General features: G+C 45.9%; 3 protein-coding genes across 8 annotated transcripts in view; 2 read left to right on the top strand and 1 right to left on the bottom strand.

The window, feature by feature from the left end:
• SMYD4 (SET and MYND domain containing 4) overlaps positions 1-18,352 on the top strand; it is a 37,699-nt gene that overhangs the window by 3,465 nt on the left and 15,882 nt on the right. For 2 of the 6 annotated variants that reach the window (XM_073316107.1, XM_073316108.1), the window contains exons 4-10: positions 615-1,785; positions 3,997-4,179; positions 4,905-5,074; positions 6,049-6,181; positions 6,682-6,798; positions 7,154-7,277; positions 8,088-9,804. In XM_073316107.1, coding sequence (XP_073172208.1) covers positions 615-1,785; positions 3,997-4,179; positions 4,905-5,074; positions 6,049-6,181; positions 6,682-6,798; positions 7,154-7,277; positions 8,088-8,241 — 2,052 coding nt within the window. In that variant the 3' untranslated portion in view covers positions 8,242-9,804. Of the gene's footprint in view, positions 1-614; positions 1,786-3,996; positions 4,180-4,904; positions 5,075-6,048; positions 6,182-6,681; positions 6,799-7,153; positions 7,278-8,087; positions 9,805-18,352 lie in introns of those variants that run through there. The other 4 variants (XM_073316109.1, XM_073316112.1, XM_073316110.1 and 1 more) reach the window with 3 other exon arrangements.
• On the bottom strand, positions 8,835-16,783 carry SERPINF1 (serpin family F member 1). The gene is made up of 8 exons (XM_073316123.1): positions 16,664-16,783; positions 13,890-13,975; positions 13,278-13,479; positions 13,038-13,193; positions 11,900-12,103; positions 10,781-10,923; positions 9,689-9,899; positions 8,835-9,239 (listed from the first exon to the last, which is right to left on the bottom strand). Exons 2-8 carry the CDS (start codon positions 13,965-13,967, stop codon positions 8,980-8,982), a joined length of 1,254 nt encoding a protein of 417 aa, XP_073172224.1. The 5' UTR covers positions 13,968-13,975; positions 16,664-16,783; the 3' UTR covers positions 8,835-8,979.
• The window catches only part of LOC140899881 (protein ABHD15-like), a 49,523-nt gene continuing 40,889 nt past the window's right edge, over positions 9,719-18,352 (top strand). Inside the window, 1 exon segment of the mRNA XM_073316122.1 lies at positions 9,719-9,804. The gene's annotated coding sequence lies outside the window, so the exon portion shown is untranslated.

Raw genomic sequence — 18,352 nt, 5'->3', positions numbered from 1 at the left:
GGATGACAAGGGTGCCTAGGACTTGGTGTTGTGTCCTTTGCTCTTTATATAGCAAACATAATGTGAAGAAACCACACTGGCACAGTGAAGTCCATATCACCATATTTACTAACTGTATACAACATGCAGTGCCTACCTACATTTATACACTGCTGCTCTGCATTCCAGTAGCTTTTAAAACCTAGAAGAGAGGGAAAGCCAGTAGAGGTCTTACTAACTAATTAAAGCTATATTATCCAAGCCCTGTACACTAGACCTAGGATAGGTGTTCTTGTGTTTATTTAAATCCAAATTAAGATGACTAAAGAACAAAGTTTAAATACCAGAACAAGAGGCCGTGGTCCGATATGGTTTTAAAACTGCTTCAAACTGCAGGTGCTTTTCTGAATTCCTGCAGAGTCTCTTCACCCTTTCTCTCTGTGGGATGGTCTCACTTTTAAAGTGGCAGCACTGTATAAGACTTTACTGTGACCCCTGTTCAGTCATGGACCAGAAACTTAGTTAATGCAGTTCTAAATAAATGAAATGTGCCCAATCTCAGATGAGGCAGAAGAGTAAAAATCTTTCAGGCATTTTTCAAAGTCATTTAAAACGTCTCTTGTATTCGCTTCCAGGATTGTCTGGAAGACATTGACAGGGCTCAAGCCCAGGGCTATCCAGACAGATTGCAGCCTAAGATCTTGCTGCGGAAAACTGAGTGTCTGCTTCTTCTGGGAAGATTACAGGAGGCAGCAGGGGTCATCAGCAAGGTGGAGAGTAAAATAGCTATGGATCAGAGTCTGACTAGTACCACACGCCAGATTTTGCTAAGAAAAATCAGCCAACTTAAAGTGAAAGCACATGAGAAGGAGAGTAGCCCACTATCGGTGCCGGAAGCACTCAGCAAAACTCAAAAGGACTTGGAATTCTGGGAAGAAAATGGTAAAATTTCAAGTGCATCTTCATCTGTGAGCTTGAACTTTAACTCCTGCAAAGGACGTCATCTGGTTGCCACCAAAGATATTCTGCCAGGGGAGAACTTGGTGAAAGAGGAGGCCTTTGTAAGTGTGCTCAGCCCAGGGAAGGGTCTGTTGCTCCAGGACAGTGCTGAAACAACATGGGATACTAGGGTAACTAATGGGGACCTCCACTGTCATCGCTGCTTGAAGCAGCTCTTGGCTTCAGTGCCCTGCGGGGGGTGTAGCTATGCCAAGTACTGCAGCAAGAAGTGTGCACAGCTGGCATGGGAGCACTATCACAGTACAGAGTGCCCATTAGGGGCACTGCTGCTCACACTAGGGGTCTTCTCCCATGTTGCCTTAAGAACTGTTCTAGTGGCTGGATTTGCAGAGGTTAGCAGCTTAGTGAAGCAGTTTCATGGAGATGACAAGGAACTTTACAAGGCTGAAGCCAGAGGTAAGAGTCTGGATGAGACACGAGATTCCACAGCTGGCATGGAGGGTCTCTCTGAGAAACCAAAGCCTTTGATTCCTGGTTGTGAGGATGATGGACAGTACCAGGGTTCTTACCAAGCTGTCTTCAACCTTTTGACCCATGCTGAAAAGCACAGCCCTGAACACAAGTTCCTTTGCAGCCTGAGCATAATAGCCATATGCAAGAAACTGCTCAACACAGATCTGACCATTTTTAGTCAGGAGTCATGTGAGAGCCAGTCCAAACTGAAAGCACATGTGAAGTTGTCTGCTGAATTGTCTCCGGAGCTGAAGATTCTGGGAGAAGCAATGCTGAGGCATATGTTGCAGCTGCAATGTAATGCTCAAGCAGTGACTGCAATCCGGGAGTCAGGTCAGTGAGAAACTGTACTCTTCTCTCTTGTCCTCGTTGGATTGTCCTTTGGGAGGAATATAGTAAATGGATGAGCACTCTTAGAGATCACACTGCACTCGCGTAAACTTTGTGTAAGTATCTTATCTCCCTAAAACCTCATAATCTCTTTTACAATGGAAACTTCCTTATTCTTTCCTAGTGGTATGCCCAGCATAGACTCATACAAATGTAGGGCTAGAAGTGACCTCAAGAAATCGTCAAGTCCAGCCCCCTGTGCTGCGACAGGACCAAGTAAACTTAGATCATCCCTGCCAGATGTTTGTCCAACCTGTTTTTAAAAACTTGCAATGATGGAGATATCACTACCTCCCTTGGAAGTCCATACCAGAGCTTTACTATCATTATAAGTGAAAAGTTTTTCCTGATATCTAACCTAAATCTCCAGGACTGCAGATTAAGCCCTTTATTCCTTGTCCTACCTTCATGGAGAACAATTGATCACCATCCTCTTTATAACAGCCCTTAAAATATGTGAAGACTGTTTTCAACACCCCACCCCACCACCCCTGCCAGTCTTCTTTTCTCAACTGAATGACCATGTTTTTAACCTTTCCTTCTAAAAGGTTTAGAAAATCTGATTTGTCATTTTTATTGCTCTCCTCTGCACACTCTCCAATTTATCCACATCTTTCCTAAACTGTGGTACCCAGAAATGGACACAGTACTCCAGCTGAGGCCTAACCAGTGCCAATAAAGTGGGACAGTTACCGCCTGCATCTTATTCATAATGCTCCTGTATATACACCCTAGAAAGATACTAGCCTTTTTCACAGCTGCATCACATTGTGGACTCATTCAATTTGTAATCCATTATAACTCCCAGATTCTGTTCAACAGTACTACCAACTAGCCAGTTATTTCCCATTTTGTAGTTGTGCATTTGATTTTTCTTTCCTAAGTGGAGTACTTTGCACTTATCTTTATTAAATTTCATCTTGTTGAATTCAGACCAATTCTCCGATTTTTCAAGGTTGTTTTGAATTGTAATCCTGTCTTCTAAAGTACTTGCAACCACTCCCAGGTTGTTGTCATCTGCAAATTTTATAAGCATACTCTCCATTCTGTTATCCAAGTCCTTAATGAAAATATTGTATAGTACTGAATCCAGGACTGACCCCTGCAGAACCCCACTGGATATGCCCTCCCAGTTTGACCGTGAACCACTGATAACTACTCTGAGTACAGTCTTTCAGCCAATTTTGCACCCAGCTTATGATGATTTCATCTAGACCACATTTCCCTAGTTTGATAGATAACTAAGCTTGGAAGGATTAGATTTTTTTCAGCAAATATAAGTAAACATCAGTTTCACCATACACATAGAAACAAACAAAATACTTCTATCAAAATTTACAAATAGGGAAAGTAAGAAAAATGCTGCTTGAGAACTATTTTGATTTGAGTTTGATTTAAGGATATTTACTTTGTATATTTTCACATGGGATGTTGACAGTTTGTGTTTTAACAGCTATAAAGCTTTAACTTTTTAAATCTCAATGTCTACTGCCATTTAATGATTCTGACTCCCCCATAATTTCTCATAGCTGTGAAAATTTAAATTAATATAAATCGAAAAAATTGCTTATTACCCATAATTTTGCACACATGAACGTTTAAATTGATAAAAATGGGGGGGAAATGCTTAAAAATAGACATCTATTGGCAGAATTAGATTATTTTTTATCTTTTTATAATGTCAAATATAATGACATTATAGAGTAGACCTTAGGGAATCTGCTCTTCGTTTGGATGCAGGGAGAAATGATTTGGATGCAAAGATTTCTAAATTTAAATTTTAAGTTCTGTTTTTAAAAATATTTCAGTTAAACAGCAGCTAAACCAAATATTTAAACTTAGTATTTGTATTATAGTAGCAGTCTAGAAGAATAGAACTTACCTTCAGCAGTCTAGAAACTCTTTGCTTTCCCTGTGGATTCAAATGGGGAGCTGATTACCCAAAACCATCTCCACATGGTCAGACTGTGAGCATGGCAGCTTTCAAATTTGTTTAGTAATTATTCTTTTATTATCACATTAAAACACCAAAAACTTTTTTTTGCTGCTGATGTTTTGCTGTGATTAGATTCAGTGCCTGGAATATAAGCAAAGTAGGTCACTAGGTCTGATTTCGTGATGTATTTGGCCCTTTTTATGTTGTGTGGTCTTTAGAGTCTGGAGACAGCATTGTTGCAGATAGTGAGGAGGTGCGCCTGGCCACAGCCCTCTTCCCTGTCACCAGCCTCCTGAACCATTCCTGTGACCCTAATACTAGCGTGACTTTCAGTGGGACTGCTGTCAGAGTCAGGGCATCGCAGCCAATCCCAAGAGGGCAAGAGATTTTCCATTGCTATGGTAAGTTGCAGTCCCTTTCAGGAATACATAGGGTACACAAGTGACCTTTCACCTCTGCAGTCCCTGCAGTATCATGGCCACAAGGGTAACATTTCCAAACATGTGTTTGGAGTTTGTCTCTGTTCTATCCACACATGCATGTGTGTGCACAACCCTGCATCAATGACCTCAGCATGAGACCTCCTATTCCTGCCGTTTATCTCTTACGGTCACTCTCTAGTTGCATCTCAAGATGTGGACCCACAGTCTATAGCCCTGACATAGAGGCACTGGGCCACACCAACCCCTTCTTCAATCCCATTAATTTCACTGCAAGGCCTCCGATGTGGGTAGGAAATCCAAAATGTAATGAAGCCGCAGATTAAATAGGTTTCAGAGTGGTAGCTGTGTTAGTCTGTATCAGCAAAAAAAAACGAGGAATACTTGTGGCACCTTAGAGACTAACAAATTTACCCAAATACATTTGTTAGTCTCTAAGGTGCCACAAGTACTCCTCGGTTTTTTTTTGCTGATACAGACTAACACAGCTACCACTCTGAAACCTAACAAATGTATTTGGGTATATTTGTTAGTCTCTAAGGTGCCACAAGTATTCCTCGTTTTTTTTACAGATTATATATTCCCTCTCAATCCATGGCAGGGTGGATTTTAGTCTGTAGTTAGGTATCCAACTTCCCTGCTTTCTTAATGTATCATCTCTTTGACTCATTATCATCCCTTTGTAGGGCCTCACCGATGCAGAATGAGGGCTGCTGAGAGGCGGCAACGGCTCCTTTGTCAGTATTTCTTTGAGTGTCAATGCCAGGCCTGCCTGGATGAGTTGGGGTCTGATGTCACAGGCATAGCAGCCACAACGGATATATTCTGCTGTTCCAGCTGCCATGCTTCAATGCAGGTAACTTTCATAATCACAACTGTGTAACTTTTGAAATGTTAGTAAAACTAAATGTTCTCTGCACTCTGGCATTGTACTGTGAGGGGCAAGGTGGGGATCTGAGTCCAGGGCCCCTGCTCTTCGGACTAGGCAGAAGTGAGGGATGGTCTCGTTATTCTCTAGCAACCCTCTTGGAAGACTTGTACTTCTCCAGCCTGTCCAGAGGGAAAGGTTGCCACAATCAAGGGGTCCCACTCAAGTACTGTTTTCTCCCCACCCTCCTAATCTTCCAGATGTTTGGAAACCCCTTAATGTGTCTGCCTTGTGCCCTTGCTCTCAGTAATCCCTTCACAAAATCCACTTCTCAAGGAAGGTTTATAAACTAAAAACAGTCCTACTAGGGTCCTAATAGGATCTGCGCATTACTCTCTCTTGCAACCACAAGATCATATGATCTTTGGCCTAATCCTCCACCAGCCTCCTGGTGGTCTCTTTTCCTGTTGGTCTGGTCTGGTCTTCAGATTGTAAGCTCTTAGGGTAGAGACTCTGTTTCATCTCTTTTTGTAAAATACCCTGCACAGCCATGTTGCTGTTTTAGAAGTTAAAAAACAACTGTAGAGCTATGAGCCATCAAGAAAGAGGGAAGAGAAAGTGTGTGTTTTCTGTGAAGATTAATTGGGTGGCCCATGCCCTATTTTGGCCGTATCTAAGTGGGCTCAGGCTGGCACCATTGCCAGGGCTACTCCTTCAGCTTTCTTCCAGAGATCTGAAGATATAACACCAGCACACAGACAGGCCCCTTTGTTTAAAGTGTGGCTGGGAAACAGTGCAATAGCCCTGTAATACACTATGGGGCGTAGAGATACACAACTCTATGCTTTCTGTGTGCAAAAATTATTGTAAAGGTGGCTTGGTCTAGATAATTTAGTCCTGCCTTGAGTGCAGGGGACTGGACTTGACCTCTTGAGGTCCCTATGATTCTGTGACTTCCACAGGGGGAAGCTGTGCTTCGCTGTTCCAGTGGTGCTTGTACACTCTTGGTTGGCAGGGATTACCTCCTACACCAGTTATGGGACCTTCAGCTGCAAGTTAAAACAGCACTGGGACTTCTCCAAGACAACCAGCCCAGTAAGAGAGCCAGCCATCTGTCTTGGACGTTGTTCAGTTCATTACACAAGTAATCTTTATAGCAAGATCCTGGTCCCAGCCACCAGATGGCAGTTTTGCCCAAGCATTTAGGTACTGCTGATATGAAGCTGGAATCCCTGGGAGCACAAGTGGTAGGCTGCTTATGCTGCTGATCAGACTGGGAGGCTAAATCTCATGTTTGCTCCACTGGAATATGAGGGAATTCAGGGAAATGTTGAAGGTTTGGGCCCAGACCCTATGTTCCAGAAGGTCCCCCTGCCCCCGGTGACTCTGCATTAGGTCAGACAGGCTTCAGACTGAAATAGAAATGGTGACCCTAGATAATTCTGCAAGAACAACATATAAAGTCCAGGGCTAACTGCTCAAGGCTGGGGGGTGGGAATAGATGGACCCAATCTCACTTCATAGACCATGGCTAGCTGGCAACTGAAACGGGTTCATGTCTTGTGGAAAAGTGCTTTTGTTCCCTGGATTTGCAGATCAGGCTGTTGAGCTGCTGATGAGGTGCCGGATGGATGCAGAGAACTTCCTGTCTGCAGAGCACATGCTGGTGGGCGAGATTGAGGATCACCTGGCACAGGGTTATGCCACACTTGGTAAGATGTCTTCCTGTCGCCTCTGGGGTCATTTTTGTATGGCTGGCCTATTAATTCTAATGTCAGTAGAAGGAGATTCCCTGATTAGTCTGTTCCCTTTCTCACCTCCCTTCTCTTATTGCAGCCCACTAAACTCACATAGCGGAATCTTCTTAGGAATCTAGTTTTAGCCACAGTCTTTATTCCCAGCCAACAGGGACTGGCTGTGTGACCTTGTGTGCCTCAGTTTCCCACTCTGTACAATAAGGATAACACCCCTCTGTGAGTCTTAGTTCACTAAAGTTGTAAAGTCCTTTGAGTTCCTTCCAGTGGCTATAGAAAGGGAGCTTTAATAATCCATTCTTTCTTTGGCCAGGAAAGTGGCAGGAAGCAGCGAAGCACCTGCAGCGCAGCATTCAAATTGTGGAAACTCGCCATGGACCGTCCAGTGTGGAAACAGGTCATGAACTCTTCAAACTGGCGCAAGTCCTCTTTAATGGGTAAAGAGCCCCATTCCCACTATCTCACCCTTCATTCTCCATCTCTTCCCTGCTTTAGTCCATGTCCTTGTGTCTCTGAGATGGGGATGTGGCAGGAAGTCCTTGGCATCATTAGTCCCTTTGCAAGATGTCTTCCAGGACTCCTGGATGTTCTGGCAAAGGGGAGACATCTGCCCTTTATCCAGGATGAGGTGGAGGCTGCGAAGTATTTGGATCAAATGAAAGTTTCCTTCAGTTGGCTAGGGGCTCCACAACCGTCTTGTGTTCCTTTTGGCATCCTTCCTACCCATTCATCTGTCCCACTCCTGTCCTATCATCCCCTTTCCTGTTACTGCTTCTCTGGCATCCCAGGTACCATGGAGTGTTCAGGCCCCAGTACTGCAGTGCTGTTGACGCTTCCTTTTAAAGTGACAGTGTCCCAGACGCTTTCTCTTCTAACCCATTGGCCAGCAGATCTCATTACTTTTTTTGTAGACCCCTTTCTTATCAGTATTTCTGGTTTAACTGTCTCCCACCTTGGCAAGAGTGGCAATAAGATAATATGGCTGTTTTTCCAAGGGTGAAGCACTTTGAGTTCCCCTAGCTAAAACAGGGCATTTACCTGATAGTGATGGGATGCCGAGGGTGAGTCCTACCCATGTGATCAGGCACCTCTTCCTTCTTTCACTGAGACAGAAATTCCCTGAGCTGTCCTGGCTTAGGGGGAAATGGAGGAAAGGATGAAGGGTGCTGAATGAATGACTTCATCAAATGTGCTGTGGGAAGATTGTCCCCTAAATCTTTCTCTCACTTCTTCCCTCTGTACTTCAGGTTTGCAGTGTCTGAAGCTCTGTGCACAATTCAAAGAGCAGAGACGGTTTTGTCTGTGCACTGTGGCCCTCAGAATGCCCAGGTCCAGGAACTGCAGGAGATGAGAGCCTGTCTGCTGGAGCTGCCCAGAAACCTCCTTCACAGGGTTGAGTGACTAACAAAGGAAGCTGCCATGTGGCAGGGCAGCCATGCAAACAAGGCCTGGCTACAAGCTGGGTGAGCTCTGAAATGTCCCTAGGGAGGGCCAGGGAATCAAGCTGATCACTGCTGACATGGGAGAGGACACCACTGTGGTACTGACAGAAGGGCTGTCTCATAGAAATGAATGTTGCTGTAGAATTTCTTAACATGCTTTTGAGAGCCCATTATGTGTTTTTTCTGAAGTTGTGGTTCTTCCCTGGAGGGTTAAATGTTGGTCCTATGCACGCAGCCCCCCCCCCCCCCCACGCCCACAGTTTTCGAAAGCAAACAATAGTGGTGAAGTACTATTCACCTATTGCCTGCCATTCAGCACACCTATTCCTGCAAACATGAGAGACACGGGGCTGGAATGAGGCGGGCAGCAGGCCAGGAAATGTAGAGCCACAAGATGAAGGGGATGCAATAGAACTTAGGCCAGAACAGTGGGGCTCACCAGAGGGGACATATGGTGATGTTGGAGGAACTCTGGGAAACTGGTATGGGGACCCAATGCAAACTGAACCAGGGCCTGTGTCACAAGGGAGAACATTGCGGCGCTTTGAGATGTTCGTGACAAAAGCTCTTTTATTGCAGCATGTAGGCATAAGATTTGCAAGTTAAAATCTGTGCAGCAGAGCAGGGACCCAGCATCCTTCCCAGTTACCCCAGCCTTTCTGGAGGACTCTAACGTTGCAGGCTGCTGTCCATGGAGCTAAGTGCTCCTGGGGTCCAGGATTTTGCCAATAAAGAGGAGGGTTCCCGTGACGTCATCCCGCAGCACAAATAGGAAAGGTCTGTCCAGATGGTAGTCAAGGGGGAAGGTCAGGCGAGCAGCATTCTCTACAGGATTTGGTGTGGATCTTGCCCCATCTTCGTTTAGTTCCAGGACTGCCTTGTGTTGCACATGAGAGAGCTTGGTGGATTTGGGAGAAATCTTGCTGAAGTCAGGTGATGTGAAGAGCGACTGGAGCCCTATGGGAAAGGAGGAAGATTCCATTAGCTAGGAAGAAGGGGCCTTATGGGAGGGTGAGGAGACAGTGCTGCAGATTGGGGCAGTACTACTAGTGCTGTAGAGGGGAGGAGTCATAGGCAGGGTTGCCAACCCTCCAGGGTTGGCCTGGAGTTTCCAGGAATTAAAGATTGTCATGTGATGAAATCTCCAGGAATACATCCAACCAAAATTGGCAACCCTATTCATAGGGCCCATTGAGCTCATTGGGGGATGGTGGGAGTGGCCCCTAGGCAGAGCCTATATGAGAGATGGAAGCATGAGCTGCAGTTGTCAATGAAGTGCATAGATATGACAGCAGGACCTAGCTTGTGACAATTGACTGCTTGTTCTCAGGAAGCTGAAGGAAAGAGCAGCTCTGCTCACTGCTCTGAGCCCCGGCAGCCTGCAGAGGGCCATGCTGTGTACATACTCATTTCCTGCAGTGTGCTTCTAAGTGCCTCCTCAGAGCTCAGCTTCAGCCTGGGTATGCTCAGCGCAGCGTGAATTGTCTTCAGCTCCCTGTCAATGTCACGGACAAACTCTGAGGTGAGACTCTCCTCAATCAGGGTCATGTTCTGGGTCACCTTCTGTGGCAGGAAGAACATAGCACTGACACCGCCTGTTAGTGGTAGCTGTGCAATCTGGAAGGGTAGTAAAAAAAAAAGACAAGGAGTTATCTCTAAACACACCAGCAGAATCTCCCAGTGCCAGCTATGGTCTCTGAACCTTGGTTGGTTGGCCAGCCAGCCACTCCATCTACCAGGTTCTTCCTTCCCACCCTGCTTATCTGTTACACCACAAGTCCCCCTTGCCCCTCCACAATGCAGACTTCTGCCCTAAACCCTGTCCCTCCTGCTGTAAAAATCTCTCCTGTGAGAATCTGTACTGAATTACAGTATTGCTGTGGGGCACCGTGGAATTCTCAGCTGGAACTTCTACCCCTATACTGATGCTGTGCTATGCACAGTCCCCAGTTCTGGGAGTCTGACCCACGGTCAGCCCTGCCTAACTCACTAGCAACCTTTCCAGCTATTTCAGGAGCAGCCTTGATTAATTCCCAGAAGCAGCACTTTCCCTCCCCTGTCAGAGGGAGGATGCTTACCGGGGGGGTGGAGCTCCACTAGGAACAGGCAGGAACACATAAAGCGAATAACTTGCCACTTTTTGAAAGGCAGTGAGTCAGAGAGAAACTTCTACAAGAGCCTGCCCTTCCCTGCAACCTATCACTTTCCTCCCTGCCCAGCTGGGGATGGCTGTACAGACTGGAAAGACGTTTGTGCTACTTAAAGATGTAGTTGCTTGCCATATGATCATGGGGATGTGGAGTTCTCTGAGAAAACCCAAAGCTCTCTGCCCTGGTGTACAATGTAAGCATAAGAGTTACAGGAGTTTGGTGGGAGGGGCAGAACTCACCCTCTAGTGGGGGGGAGCTAGTGAGTGAAGATGGATCTTTCCCTAGTCTTGGGCGAGGTTATTTTGCACAGGGACTACCGTCTCTTTCTTGCTCAGTCCTTCACCTGACCTTGCAGTTGAGTTCTGAGTCGAAGCCATATCGCAGTATGGCTTTGGGGTCCGACATCATGGGCACCTTCACAGATCGGTCTTCATCCAGGTGGAAGTCCTGCAGCGTAGTCTTTGTAAGGTCAAACTTGGTCTCCCACTGTCCTATTTTTAAAAATAAAACAAGAACGTTCAGGAATAATGGGAAAACCTAAGGCCTGGGTGTGTAGCCAGTGGAATGGTTTTGTGGTTTCATACATGAAATAGCCCTTCTTTAGGGGATTGGTCTTGGTAAGTGGAGGATGATAGAGGTGAGAGAGCCAGTTACTGGGATCAGCTATACTTGCAACTTTGTCTTATTGTTACTGTTGGCTCTCTAGTCCCTTCCATCCCATCTGAGGTTTAACCAGATTGGACATGAAGTCATCTGACATATGCTGGTTGGGTGGAGGAGCAGTTGGAGAGAGCTGATATTTTATTTATGTAATTATAAATACATAATTATTTTATACTTTATATGCACAAATACAAGTGGTACTGCTAATCTCCACCTACCCTTTGTGTATTTGCTCCTTGTCTTGACTTGTTAACTCTCCAGGCCAGGGACTGTGTCTGTACCCCTGTTCAGGGAGCACCCAGCACTACGTGGCCCTGAGTCCGACTAGGCCAATAGCTTCTCTTGTAATATAAATACTTGATGTCTGGATTCCCTAAAATGGCTCCCCAGTATCTCCTGTCCATGGAGAGGGGTGCTGTGGCAAGCACAGTCCCATCTGAACTCTTGATGAATCTCCTTCCATTGGGCAGGGCATTCTGTCTTTTTCATCCTTACAGGCTTTCATTTTCCTCCTTCCCTGACCCCTTTTTGCAAGCAGGTCAAGACTCAGCTTCCTGTGAGTAGTGACTCCTCCCCTGGGGAAGTTCTTTCCATGTTCATCAGGCATCTGTCCCACCTCCTTTACTAAACTCACAGTAGAGAATCTATATCCATGTGTTCAAAGAAGTTTCCTCCTGTCACTCTGTCTTTCTGCCTACCTCTTCAGTGTGCTCTAGCCAGAAATTGACCTTCCCTCCTGTGTTTTCTGGCATGCAAATAGGAGACCCCCCGTTTCCCCCGCCATGAATGACAGTAAGCTCTTACCTTTGAAATAAGCTGCCCCGATGAGGAAGATGCTGATGCCTGTAGGTATCTCCTTCAGGAATTTGACAATCTTTCCCTTGGTCTGTTGTTGCACCCAGTTGTTGATGTCTTGAAGGTCTGATTGGGCATTGCCAGTCAGCAACTTGGGACGTGCTCCATAGGACTTCGCCAGCCGGCTCACAAACCCAATTTTCATTCTCAGTTCTGAGGGGCAGAAAGACCATTACTGCAGCCTACTCCCTCTATCAGAGACTAAATCCCAAGGCAATGACATACAGCTGAAGGCTTGGCAGTGAGCAACCCGCGCCCTTTCCTGACATACTTACAGATGTGTAAGCCAAGGTCTTCTAAATACCCATTGTTGTGATACACAGGCATGTGCAAACACCTAGAGAGTCTGACTAAAGCTGTGTGGGGAACTGATGTATTTATCTAAGTCTCACAGCCACATCCTATGCTGTCCTCTGGAAAAACCTTCAACTAATGGGTAAAGATGAGAGATAGGAACCAAAAGCCTGCCTGTAGCTGCCACTACTTTGGTGTCTGACTCTAGCCCTGTCCCTACACTCCTTATATGATTACAGCTTATTGAGGAGCTTGGATCTTCCTTAAGCCCTTAGGCTGACTGGGGAAAGTGGGAGATTTTAGCATTCTTATCAAGATGGTCTAGAGCAGAGTGAAACATGGCATTTTAACTGACGCTGAGGGGTCAAACAGTCTTATATGATCTGTCTTCCAGGCTGGGGCTGATCATTATTGTAAAGCAAAAGATATAATCAAACTGTATCTGGAATTGAAAATACATCAGATGGCTCCTGGGAGGTAGGCACAGCTAGAGTGAGGTTTAGAGAGGAGATGAAATTATCAAAGCAATTTTTTCTTGGGTCCCTTCTGTGCCAGCAGCTCTGTTGCCAAGTGCCCTGTTGACACTTTTGATTTTAATAAACATTTTCCAAGCTCTATATAGGGACCCCCAACATTGTTACTGCATGGCGCAATCAGCACAGGGCGGAAGCAGTTGCTCAGGCTCCAGGCACAGCTGTGTCCCATAACTGAAGCCATGGGTGCCTGTGACAGTTACTCATCCATTTTGCTCTGCTGACTGCTGCTCAGGGACAAAAACAAGATAGGTTTTTACTTTTCTCCACAACAATGCGGGTGGCACTTCTTAAGCCCTTTACAGGTGCAGTGATGCTGGCCAGTAGCTCCTTGTAGGTGTTGTGGACCTCAGCCTTGTCAAGCAGGTCGTAGAAGAGAGTACGAGAAATCAGGTCTTCTGTTCGCTCTCCAGCACCTGCCAACCATAAATAAGGGAGCATGAGGCCCCCCTCCAGCCATGCACGAGTATGCATGAGGAGGAGGAGGAGTAGGGACTCACCTAGTAAAATACCAGAAAGTGCAGTAGCCACACTGAAGGGAGACAGTAACACATTGGCGGTGGGAGTCTTGCTCGACTGCTGGCGATATAGGTCATAGCCAAAGTTGGAGACTGCAGCTGCCAGTTTGTTTACAGGGCTTTTGTAGAAGGGATCTTCCTCCTCAGCAGCCTCTGTGTTGCCTCCTTCAGGGGTACCAGAGTCCTTGCAGGCACAAGAAACACTTCTTTAGAATTGTTATGTATCAGAAGGGAGGAGCAGTAATGATAGCCAGAGAACTGTTCACCTTCAAAGTGCTTTACAGACATTCCTCTGTAAACTAGGGAAGTACTGGCCTTGTCTTACCATTGGGAAAACTGAGGATCACATAGTATGTCATAGGCAGAGCTGGGAATAGAACCCAGTCGTCCCTGCTGTACCTACTAGAGATCCCACCATGCTTTTACCTAGGCAGAGTAGGACTTACCTGTCTCATTTCATTGCCCATTATGATCCTAGGTTGTCCTTGGCAACTCTGGAGGATGGTGCTTAATATTCCCATTTAGAATTTTAATTTTGGAAGTTTTATGTTCCAGGTTTCTCACTCTCCTTGTCATGTTTTGTATCACGCTCACCTGCTCTGTAGCAGAGTCCTGAGATCTGCTGGGGGAGGCTAGGAGCCCTAACCACAGGAGAACAAACAGAGTCTGCATGATGGCACCTAGAAGGGAAGAACACAATAGAGCTGTTTGCCCTAGTCAATCTGCCTACTTATTTGTTCCAACTAGCTCTGTCTACTACACCTAGCAGGAACTGCATTTGCATCTCTGTCTGCAGCAGGACCTGGTGTGCACAGCTGACCAGTTGCAAATCCTCAGCCTTTGGCTTCTTCAGCTGCTTCAGCTCCAGCTGCTTTGAGCTTCTTGAGATTGTGGCATGCACATTTGTGGACACATGGGCAGGTGTGCCTGTGCCCAAAAGCAGAGGTAGAGATGTGATGCAAATCACCCTGGCTCTCAGACAAGACACCAGACTCCATGGCCCTGAAAGGTACTAGATCAGATCAGTGCACAAGAGATGCTTCTTGCTGCTTTACATCCCATACATTCAAATGTCAATATTAATACAAAAGCAGCAAGTGCAACAACTAACACTGGATGAAATAAAAGATAGATAGTTAACGGGCTACTGCTGTTGTCCTGAACATGCATACACCCCCTGCCCAGCCCCCCAATTAAATTCCTAGCCTCAGTCTTGCTCACTGAGTAGCCCTATCCTTGGAGGATTACTGCCTGCATGAGCACCTTACTATCACTCTCACTCAGTAGCTGTTTAAATAGCAACATTGATGGGCTCCAAAGGGAGTCCTACGAACTCTTCCTCACCCTAAATGTATACCATGGGGTAGAGGCTAAAGCAGAGAGGAGGTAAAGGACAGGACTGGGCTTACTCAGGATTCCTGATAGGAAAAAACCACCAAGCTCCCTAGAGCCAGTAATCCTGTTCTTTTTCAGAAATCCAATGTTAACCTCTCCAGTGTCTGCATGGGAGGATTCTGTACAATGATGTGTCTGGCCCAAAGGGTAGTGTTACCCAAATGTTCATCCTGGGTAAATTAGAGCAATTGCAGGGATGCCATTTCCCTGAGGTCAGATGCCATGGGCTGGGTGAAAGCCATGTTTATATAAATTCCAAAGAAATTAAAGGAAGGGCACTTGTATTTAACTAACCCCTGTGATCCAGTGCAGCCAAAGGAGTAGGAGTCTGCACATGTGTTTCAAATTAAATGCAGCTCTGAAGCAAACATGGCTGTTGGTAGAATTGCAAACTCTTAAAGCCACGTGTCCAAAACGACTATAATTCAGGGACCAGCCTTTCAGGCAGAGGATTCCCCTACAAGAAAAAGCTCCCCCAGACCCTCTCTCCAGAATAGCAGTTTTGCTTTAGGAAACACGATGTGCATCTACAGCATCCCTGCCAAAGGAGATTTCTCTGTAGCATTGTTTCTGTTTAGAGCAGACACAAAACTGCATCTATGCTCAGACACCATCGCCCACCCAGGAGAGCGGTATTCTGGATTTCTTTCCAGTGCAGAAAATATGCTCTGAGTAGAGCTGCTGTACTGAACCAAAGCAATGTTAGGTGGCGTGATGGTGGATGTGATTTGGGGATTTCTTGTTCCTGTGAGAGTGAGCCTTATGGTGGGGATTTCTGAGCAGGCCTGCCTCCTGTGGCACACGTGAGCAGAGAGGTTCTGGCTGGATGCTGTCTGAGGATGCCTGCTGCAAGCAGATTCATCACCTGGCTTTACCACTATGCGTAGTGTGAGAGGTGTGCTCTGGGCTAGGCGTGAGACGTGGGTTTTCCATGAAGTGTGGTCTTTGTTCTGAAAAAAAGCTCTACAATACTCTGCTCCCAACTGCTCTGTGCTCCTGGGAGCATGAGAATGGAGCATGCATTCCCAGATCTTATCATCTTTGCCAAGATTGTCACCACCCTCATATTTCTCAGGCTTTGCCAAGAAGTGATTTCCATTTTAGAATGACAAAGCCCTGCTGAGCTGGAATGGGCCTGAACATCTGGATTCTATTTTTGCAGTTATGATACACACAGCCAAAACTGCAGATAGAAAAAGTCCTTACTGGAGCAGAGCTGGGGTGATTTCTAGCATGACTTTAAAATCTGTAGCTATGTTTAAAAGGAGAGGAAAAGATCTAGAGCACACAGTCTGTGATGTTAGACTCAGAAAGAGCAGGTTGGGAAACAAGCTGAGAAGATGCTTTCAAAGCGCGAATTGTCCGATCCCTGGATCTCTGCAGCTCTAAAATAAAACAGCATTTCCCCCAGGCTAGAGAGTTCTGAAGGTCTCTAACTATCCTTAAGCACATTTGAGTGTGGGATATCTCAGCCACCCCACCCATGAGGTCTGTTTCTCTCTATTGGGGGGTGTCTCAGAGCACCTCACCGAGAGGGTCTGACTCAATTTTCTGCTAGACTTAGATATTTTTCTTTCCAATAGTAACTAACTGCAACACAAGCGCTAATTGATGCAGCATTGTAACCCCTGCCCATCCATGCTTGGTCCTCAGAGCCTCCAGGAGGGACCCTTGTTCCCAAGCACATTTCTGGCCCTCAGTCCCTTCAGGAGGAGCCCCATGACATCTGGAGAGCCCCAGGCCCTCTGTGAGAGTCCCCCATTTCCAGCCTACTCCTGTTCCCCAGGAGGAATTCTACACTCCCCAGGCCATACCACAGCAAGGACCATCACTCCTGTCTCCCAGGCCCTGCAAGAGAGCTGCCCCCCCCCCCCCGGGGGGCTCATTCCTGTGCCCTTCCCATAATTCTGGGTACTCCCATTGCTACTAGCTGAGGGCCAACAGGGCTGGAAGCAGGGTGAATTGCTCCTTACCTCGGACTCCTCTCAGCCAGTGCTGTCTAATGTTACCACCCTTGATGAGAGTCTGGACAGCATGGAGTTTATAACAGCCACATCTGCTTTCTTTGCTGCCTGCCAGCAGACTGCTCCCAAGCCCAGCCTTTAGCAGGCTTCAGGTTACACTTCCCAGGGCTCTCTTAAAGTGGTCTGCTCTCATTTTTGATCCTGTGATTGTCACTGCATTGTGCTTGCTTTAACCCTTCACTTGATCCAGCTCCCAAAGCAAATCCCATTATTTGAGAAACAGTCAGTGGTTAAAGCATAAAACTAAGAACCAAGTTCTCTGGCTTCTATTCTGTGCTTTGCACAAGCTCCTTGTGTGACTTTGGGCAAGTCAGCTCCCGTCGCAGAGCCCCAGCTTCCCCATCTGTAAAATGGGACAATTCCTTCCCTACCTCAGGGGGTTATAAAATGCTTGGTGATGGCTGTGTGGGAGCTGCAGTAGCATCATTAATATAGCAGCAACTTTAACATTGAACGTAGCAAGAACCTCGATCCAGCAGCAGGATCCAAATACTGATTTAAAGCAAATAAGGACCCAGGAGCAGCTCTAGCCAAGCTGCAGGGTCAGTATTAACAAGAATGTTAATATGTTCAGTGAAGGAGAGATGGGATGGGACTGTGGCTATCTGACCATTGCCTCAAGCAGCTTGTCTAGAGGGAAATGCTGAAAATGTAGTGAAGGCAGCTGTGCCAAACCCCATATGTGGGATTGTCCTGGAATCTGTCCCTGCTGTGCTGCAGGCCTTACTCTCTAGGCAATGAGAAGCATAAAACTGACTTATTCATACATGCACTCATCGCCTACAGGCCCTCAGCTAATGGGAAGAGGGGATGACTGGAGACCCACATGAACTGCAAACCAGCATCTTTGTGAGCAAAGCAAATAATCCCAGCTGGTTTCTTGTGGCTCAGTGCTGCTTCATTGACCATGGCCAAGCGAGAAAAAACAGTCTTCCTGAGCAGGAATAAGATGGACAGTTATGGCCTTATGTGGAAATTACTTCTGGACTTGTATTGTAAGCAGAGATCAGTGGAAATAAGCTTGTCCCTGTGACCCCTTCTGCATTCACCTGACGCTGAATGACACTGGTTGTTGGAGATTAGCAGTTGACATTTCCCATGTTTTTCTCCATTTCCTCTTTTTAATGTACGTGTTTTGTACTAAAATGTACTTTGTGGAAGGCTTTGGGCTGATTCTTACTAAGGCCTTGTCTACACAAGAAAGTTGCACCACTTTAACTATAGGTGTGATTTTAACCTATGCAAAGGCTGTGTGAACACACCTATTTTGCTTTAGCTAAGTCAATTAGTCCTTTTCTATGTAGAGAGTTGTATCTGTTTAACTAAAGTTGTGAATTTAAACAAACTTAGTTAAACCAGTCCAAACCCTCCATGTGGACATTTTATTTTGGTTTGAGGAGCTTATTTTATTTAAAATAGGGCATATTCTTTCTGAACAGCATTAGGCTTTATGTCATGGACATTTTGTATGTTTGATATTCATATGGATTTGCTAAAGTGAAGAAATTCAATAACATTTCAAATATGAAAGTTATCAAGAAATATTAATTTAGTGATGGCTTCACCCTATGGGCAATAGTTTTCAGGAAAGAGGTCCTGTACCTACATGAGGGAATAGAAATTTTATAATAGAGGGCT

Source organism: Lepidochelys kempii, chromosome 17, assembly GCF_965140265.1.
Source record: "Lepidochelys kempii isolate rLepKem1 chromosome 17, rLepKem1.hap2, whole genome shotgun sequence".
NCBI classification, from domain to species: domain Eukaryota; kingdom Metazoa; phylum Chordata; order Testudines; family Cheloniidae; genus Lepidochelys; species Lepidochelys kempii.
This window is presented reverse-complemented; position numbering and strand designations above follow the sequence as displayed.

Coding starts and splice junctions, on each gene's coding strand:
- SERPINF1 (XM_073316123.1), bottom strand. CDS start 13,967: ATGCAGACTCTGTTTGTTCTCCTGTGGTTAGGGCTCCTAGCCTCCCCC. Junction 13,194..13,277: donor ACTTTCTGGTATTTTACTAG/GTGAGTCCCTAC, acceptor TATGGTTGGCAG/GTGCTGGAGAGCGAACAGAA. Junction 9,900..10,780: donor ACTCAGAACTCAACTGCAAG/GTCAGGTGAAGG, acceptor CTACCCTTCCAG/ATTGCACAGCTACCACTAAC.